The following is an 8353-nucleotide window of genomic DNA, read 5'->3' on the forward strand; positions in this document are numbered from 1 at the left end:
TGGCTTAACAGGCTAATCCTCTGCCTTGCGGCGCCGGCACACCAGGTTCTAGTCCCGGTTGGGGTGCCGGATTCTATCCCGGTTGCCCCTCTTCCAGACCAGCTCTCTGCTATGGCCCGGGAGTGCAGTGGAAGATGGCCCAAGTCCTTGGGCCCTGCACCCGCATGGGAGACCAGGAGAAGCACCTGGCTCCTGGCTTCGGATCAGTGAGATGCGCCAGAAGCACCTGGCTCCTGGCTTCGGATCAGCGAGATCCGCCAGCCGCAGCAGCCATTGGAGGGTGAACCAACGGCAAAAAGGAAGACCTTTCTCTCTGTCTCTCTCTCTCACTATCCACTCTGCCTGTCCAAAAAAAAAAAAAAAAAAAAAAAAAGTCATTATATTGTAGATGGAAAAGCAGTTACCTTTTCATTTGTATACAAGGTTACTCCAAAGTTCATAGAAAATGTCTATTTTGCTGCAAAAAAAATTTGGAAATGCATGCAAAGAAAAAGTCTTCAATAAGTTCATGGAAAATGTGTATAAAAAATCCATGAATTTCAAAAATTTTTTACATCAAAATATCTTTGTATTTATTCTGTTTTTCTTTTTAAAATTTTTAATTTATTTTCATTTTATTTGAAAAAGATCTTCCATCTGCTGATTCACTCCCCAGATGCCTACAACAGCCAGGGCTGGCCAGGCCGAAGCCTGGAGCTCAGAATTCAGTCGAGGTCTCCCACTTGAGTGGCAGGGATCAAGTACACGAGCCATCTGCTGCCTCCTCGGGGCATTAGCAGGAAGCTGGATGAGAAGGCAGAGGAGCCAAAATCAACCCAGGCCTTCTGATCTAGTATGCGGGCATCTCCAGCAGCATCTTAGCTGCTGTGCCTGACACTGCTCTCAGTTGCATTTCCCATGCACCTCTTTACGTATCTTCATATGTCAACAAAAAAAGCATCCTTCAAGCTGTTCTTTCACAGTCAATATTTACAATCAGTATTCTGGGGGCTGGGGGAACTGCATTGTTGCTTCTTTCTCATCACTTACTCCTTGACTTTACATTCTGGTTTTTGCCTTCACTACTTGGCTGACAGCATTCTTTGGGTCACCAGTAGCCTTCTGAGGAACAGACCTACAGCAGTTTTCATAATTCCAATGACATTTCTGTAACCATTGAAGTGATTTACTGATTTTTCAAAGAGTTGCATGAACATGGTGCTGACTGAAGATTTTCAAAGCTAGGCTGAACAACCACTTGGTGGAGATGTTGTAGAGAGAATGACTGGGCTAAGAAAGCCTTCAAGACCTGAAATTTGTATTCTAGATTATCTTAACTACACTGAAAATTTGAAATCTGTGGTAGAACACAGATGAATAAAATTAGTATCTTTATTAAATTGGAAATATTCTGGATATTTACCCCAAACTATCTCAGAGTTGAAAAATATTCTCAGGGCAGTGAATAAAAAAGTGATGATTTTCAGTCTTGAAGAAGCCAGCTAGCAATCCAGGACATTGGTAGACCTGGGTAGAGATATGAATTAGAGTGTAATCTGACAAGGTAAATTAATTTTATCAGCCATGTGTTTATATGTAATTAAGGCTAGAGAAATAAAACCATTTTGTAATATTCCAACTTACTTTCCTCTCTTCAAGCCAAAAAAATGCTGATATGAATAAAAAATATAGGTAGAGCCAAAGATTTAGCACCTGAGTATATGCTTATTATGATAAAAGGAACATTATTTAGGTAAAATTTATATCATTAGGTTTGTGTAATTATTGGCCAATAAAATATTTAAGGCTAAGTGGTTTTTTTTTGTAAAAATAGGTGATACAAGTATGTTTTCTAAAAGTAATCTTCAGAGTGCAATATAAAACTTTACTGTGTTCTCATCATGGCAGATTTACAACTTTTTGAGAAAAACTTCAAGAAAATTGATGCAGCAGTGTCTCAGGATGAAACTCCAAGTGAAATCTCCTTAACCAACACTCTCTACATAGATAAAAAAGTAATTAGTCTAGACAAAACCTTGAATGTTACTGACTGTAGAAAATCAGTTACTACAGAACTAAAAGACAAGATGTGCTTGGAAAAAGACAATGTTTGTACAGAAGATAAGTTGCTAAATAATCCTTCATTAGTGGTAGATCCTGCAGAAGAAACAGAAAAGGTACACCTAGAAATAGCTGACCTTGCCCATGCAGATGCACATCTGGAGGCTGAAAAGAACAGAACGTTATTTAATAGTATTTTAAATGACATGGTTCACAATACAAGTCAGAATAAAGATGGTTCTGAAAGTGAACCATTCAAACAGTTCAGATTGCTTCTGGGAACTGAAGAAAATGCTACAAAGAATGAAATTACTAATAGTGACCAGACCAAAGCAGCTTTAGATTCATTTCTAGATGTAAAAAATAATTCTGTTCACTGTCAGAAATACAGTTTTCAAGATTCAAGTAGCGTTACGTCAGATGATAAACGATGTAAAATACAACAAATACAACTGTTAAAGGAAAACAGTGAGTACAGCATATTGCCTTTTAAACAAACTTCATATTTTCAGCCAGTCTGTAGTGATAACCCAGAGATACCTGAATTAACTGTTCCCTGTGATACAGTAATCAACCACCCCATTTCATCTGCCGCTTTCCTTGATAATTTGAAAGTACCTCCTAAGAATTCAGACAAAAATATTAATATGATGCCTGTGTTGGTTAAACCAAATGCAGGCCCTGAGCAAGGAACTATGTGGAGAAGTATGGGTGATATGAAAAACAGTCAACTAAAGAACTGCTTGGAATATCTAGAAAACAGTCATGTGACCATTTCTCATCTTCAGGTCAACGATGACAGTAGTTCACAAACCGGAGATGTGAAAACTGATGCTCACAGGAAAACTTCCACAGAAACACAGTTTCTCAATAGGCAGATTGATGAGAATCAGATAACTGAAGCCACAAAACCCGCCCACTTCCTTTTTGTGAATGTTAATGAAAGGCAGCACACACTGTTAAATAACACAGAAAAAACAGAGTCATTAAATGACATCGTTTCAGGAAGAATGTACAGTGAAGGACAGCTGGAAGAATCCCATTCATTTCCCATAAAGCCATCTGGAGATTTAGTAAACACAAGTGGAAGGTCAGCCTTTGATCTTCCAACTTCAGATAAAAAACCTGAGAAAACACCAGTATACACGAATTTTTTAAATCCTAGTCCTTGGTCCAAAGTAAATCAAATTGAAAGTCAAACAGTGAGCACTTCAACAGCTAGCATTCCTGTTTTACTGAAGGAGAGACCAGTAGGTCCATCAGAACACAAAAAGATCATTTTAGTGACTCCTGGGAAAAATGTGGATGATATTAAAAAGGATATAGAACCAGGTAAGAAAGCAAATATTTTTAATCCTTAAAATGTGTTTTTCTTACTATTCTTGATTTTTAAAGTCTTCAAATAGATTGTATTTAAAATGAAAATGTTTACAGTAATGGTCTTTTGTCCAAACCTAAAGCAGTACATATATATATCTTTATGTAAATGTGGAAAAATATATTTCTTTTTACTTAAATCTGGGGCAGAATAAGCAATGCATATAATTGCATTTTAGAAATGAAAACAAAAACTTTACTTGTCATCAAACGGCAAAACAATAGATCTGGGTCATTAATTTTAATGGAGGAGTAACTACCTAGTCTGATTTCTTTTTTCCTTTTTAGAACAAATGAGTAGTTTGTCACTTTGGGATACTTTGAGCCCCTTTATAATTAATGCACTTCTGTAAATACACTGAAATGTTACATATTTTAGAGAATCGAGGGTCTCTTTTAAGAATTATCACATGAAGTGACATAATGTTCAAATTTTGCTTTAAAATATGCAAGGGGAAAAAGGAAAATCAGTGAAATATATATGACAACACGGATGGCTGTTGAAGTTGGGTGATGGTGCATTAAGGTTCAATATCCTTTACATTTATGTTTAATAAATGCATTTAAGCTCATTAAAGAAATAGGGATTACCTAAAGTTTTGTGTGTCCTCAGATTTCACAGGCTTCTTTTCAAAGGGAAATTAAAAAACTTGAAAAAGAAATATTCAAGAATCAAAAACAAGTATTGTTCACTAGCACTAATGTAAGGGAAAACAGAAGAAACTGAAATATTGTATAACCTTACTTACCAAACTATATTACTTCAGATTCCATTAATTGAGTTGGTCAGGTGCAGTTTCAGGAGCTGGTTCATTTACTGTTTTCCTAGAGCCCTTTCTTCTAAGGTAAATTGTATTTTGGAGATGTCTACAATTTTGTAGAAATTCAACTTGTAAAATGCTCATACAGTACCTTTTAACCTTTATAGTGGACATGTTCTGCAAAACATTTTTATCTATTTATTAATGCCCAATGAGCCCTTCCAAACAACCCTTTGTTAGGTTTACTACTGTGGCCAGTTTCTTCAGATATAACTTATAAATAAATCTGGCATTTAGTTGGTTTAGACTTTTCCATTAGTTTGAATTGGTAAAATGTTCATCATGTAAAAGTTTATGTTTGGGCAATGCAGTAAGCAGGGAGATAAACATAACATTAAGCATGATTTATCTTGTTTGCTCTTAAGATTTATTTTACTCCTTTTAATGTGAAATTATAGTAATCTACAAGTTTAAGAAAGTAGAATAATAGAACCTTATTTTTTGAAATAAAATGCTTAATATTGAGAACAAAGTCTAGGAAAACTATAATACTCAAAAGAACATTGTTGCTTTTTTAAATACAAAAGCACAGGATCCGAGAGAAACAAATTCAATCACTAAAAGGAGTCCCTAGAGAATAACATTCAGTTGTCGCCATTTCCCCTTTGTCAATCAGATACTACCAGCATGAACAGAGTTGCTGACACTTTGAATAACTGGAGTATCCATCCAGATCCCAAGGGAGGACCCAGTGAAGAGAGGAATGCAATCGCAAAGACTTTTTATGATTCTTCTTTTCCCACAGAACATGTAAGTCAATTAAAAATATTGCCGAGCAGACCTTAGTGAGTTAATTCTACAGATATGTGTAGAACTATACGCATCTGGATGCTTTAAGACCTAACTGATCTCCAAAATAATATCAAGAGGGCAACGTGGCACCATTTTTCACAATTAAGGTTGATAGAAAACAGCAGGAAAAAGTCACAGTGTATAAATCATATAGATATAATCCAGCCTGTCTGGGGAAAGAGAGTGTGAGACATCATGTTATATACTTCTGTGTTTTAGTCACCTAAATTTAGAAATAGTAGCATTTGAGCATTTTAATTTTTTATAGGTAATAAAGATTTTCCTAATAAGCCCAGTTTTTAATAATGCCTAATTTATATGATTTTTGGGAACAGAAAAGAGAAGAAATGGTTTATCTCTATTAGAACACAATGATGTGAAAGGATCAAACACCCACAATGTGATATGATAGTTAAGTATATAATATATAGTAAGCGTATATTACATAGTAAGTATATATTCAATATAGTAAATATATATATTTAGTAGATAGTAAATATAATACATATATAATCATATATAGAATTAGTCTGCATGGAGATTAGATGGCGCTCAGGAGTACATTTAGTAACTACATCTGACAGATAATTTGGCTCAGTTTTTAAGTTTTGCATCTGAGTATGCAGAACTTTAGCAAAAACAAAAAAGATAGCTAGTGGTTGAAGTCTACAAAAACAGTTGTAGGTGTAATTGCTAAAATGAGACCTGAAAAGGTTAGAAAAGCTTACAACTACTACTAACTTTCTGTATTTTTAGACCTCCACATTTTACAGTTTCCTCCTTAGCATATACAAAGTTCAAATTATACCAACACGTCCTTAACAAAGAATAAAGCTTTTAACAGTATTATTTATTTCTTAAATTGGGAAAACCTTAAGCAAAATAGTGTCTTTCTTTTCTGGAGAACTGAAACAAAAATCTACACTTTCCATATTTTCCTAAGAGCAGCAGTAGAGTTTCAACTTGGTGTATACAAATGTGTATCTTTAAAATAGGGTAACTAAAGAGCAGTAAATTTGGATTGGAAAATATAAGTTCTGACCTTGGCCACTGGATAAGTCATAAGGAAAAAAAGGAAGCTTGAGAGCATCAAAAGTAGACACCCGTTTTTAGTTAGGTTGAATGCTTACACTTTTAAGTCTTATTTTCAGTTTAAGAGCATGATGAATATTTTCCCTTCAAACACCCCATGTTGATAAATAAGGGAAGTTCTTTGTATCTAATTCCTAGTGTTATTTCTGCAATTAATATTTTTAAGAATTTATAGAATTTAGTTTTTCAAAGAAGCCTTCCCACATTTGTAAGGTAAATTTTTTTTTTTTTTTTGATAGGCAGAGTGGATAGAAACAGAGAGAAAGGTCTTCCTTTTGCCGTTGGTTCACCCTCCAATGGCTGCTGCGGCCGGCGCATCGCGCTGATCCAAAGCCAGGAGCCAGGTGCTTCTCGGGATAGAATCCGGCACCCTAACCGGGACTAGAACCCGGTGTGCCAGCGCCGCAAGGCAGAGGATTAGCCTGTTAAGCCACGGCGCCGGCCAAGGTAAATAATTTTCAACAGAGGAAAAGTGACATAAATGTGAAATTATTTTCCAAGGTCATTAAGACACAGTCTGCAGTGGACCTGGACTAGATGTCTTGGTCCTTAATCAAATGCTATATTACACTAGCTCAACTTAAATAGGATGTGTCTTCCTCCAAATGCTGGTTCAGACAACAAACTGTTTACTGGCTCATTTTCTAAGTGCTTACTACTCTCTGCCAAGCGTTCCAAGCTTAGTGCACACTGTCCAGCTGGAGCTTAATTACCAATGATCATGTAACGTGGGCCAAATTCCAAAGTAGACCTGCAAGTACAGCTTTATGTTCAAAGCCATACCCATTCTTTTACACACTGTTTATGGCTGCTTTTGTGCTTGCAATGACAGAATTAGACAGTTGTGCGAGGTCCCCAAACCTGAAAATATTTTACCGGCTCTTCACAGAAGTTGCCAACACTGCTGTAAATGAATTTTTGGGATGACTTGTAGCCAGAAAAAACTCAGGGCAGGTATTGGGTGCCAATCCATTCTCCTTATGGATTCATAGCAACTTGAAAATACAGTGTGGCTGGCGTCACAGCTCACTTGGCTAATCCTCCGCATGCGGCGCCGGCACCCCGGATTCTGTCCCGGTTAACCCTCTTCCAGGCCAGCTCTCTGCTGTGGCCTGGGAAGGCAGTGGAGGATGGCCCAAGTGCTTGGGCCCTGCACCCGCATGGGAGACCAGGAGGAAGCACCTGGCTCCTGGCTTCGGATCAGTGCAGCATGCCAGCTGTAACAGCCATTTGAGGGGTGAACCAATGGAAGGAAGACCGTTCTCTCTCTCTCACTAACTATGCCTGTCAAAACAAAACAAAACTCGTTTGGCAGCATATACACTTAAAAAAAATACAGTGCAAGTTTTTTGCTCGTTTTTGGAGGGAATCAGGTTGCTGACCTGCTACAATGTTGACTGTATCCAGGAATGAACACAGGAGAGGGCCCAGAGTAAGCAAAGCAGACCACTTATTTTACACAGTGAATAAGGTTCAAAATTACATTTTCAAGTACAACCCCAGACTGAAATAAACAGATACCATGCTAGAGAAAATTTTAGGCCAAAAAGATCTAAGTGGGGTGGAAAGCAGAGCTGATAAATGTCTAAAGCGATTGGAAAGGAAGGAGCAAAGCTGTATGGCAAGCTGACAACAGCTGGAACCAAAATAGATGCAGTAGGCTGCAGGAACCTCAGTGCAGCTCAACAGGGCAAGGTTGAAATGCAAACCTTAGCTATCTGTATTGTGTCTTCTCTAAGCCAACTCTACTCACTCCTCCCAGCAAATGGGTAGTTGAGGGGAGATAAAAGAAGGTATATGCATGTGTCCTTCCTATCAATAGACAAAAGGTCAAAGAATCAGGATTTGAGGAAATTGCCGATTTGTGCTTGGATGCCAAATACACCAAGCATTCTGATGGCAATATAAGACCATTAAGTTAGACAGATGTTCAATCCTTTCACCTGAAAATTAGTAACTGAGGCTTACATTGACCTATTTCTCCCCTTCTTGGTGTACTGCATGAATCACTTAGAATCCCCCTTGGGTCTTAGGAGCTCAGAGAGGTATGATGGAGTGCATATTTAGCCACATTGTCATTATTATCTTGCTTCTCTTACAGTATCTGGGAGCTAAAGAGGAGTTGATGGGGAAACTGAAGCCCCCAGGTTAATGACTTGCTGAAGATCTCTGCTGACACTTTTGAAAAAACAGGCAGTCAGACAGTATGAGCAGGAGACAGAGGGAACTGG

The 8353-nt window shown here is 37.5% G+C and overlaps 1 protein-coding gene across 1 annotated transcript in view; it reads left to right on the forward strand.

The window, feature by feature from the left end:
- Positions 1-8353, forward strand: part of CCDC73 (coiled-coil domain containing 73) — a 142819-nt gene that overhangs the window by 133071 nt on the left and 1395 nt on the right. The window contains exons 15-16 of the mRNA XM_062196348.1: positions 1888-3372; positions 4855-4988. Coding sequence (XP_062052332.1) covers positions 1888-3372; positions 4855-4988 — 1619 coding nt within the window. The remainder of the gene's footprint in view (positions 1-1887; positions 3373-4854; positions 4989-8353) is intronic.

Source organism: Lepus europaeus, chromosome 7 (assembly GCF_033115175.1).
Source record: "Lepus europaeus isolate LE1 chromosome 7, mLepTim1.pri, whole genome shotgun sequence".
NCBI classification, from domain to species: Eukaryota; Metazoa; Chordata; class Mammalia; order Lagomorpha; family Leporidae; genus Lepus; species Lepus europaeus.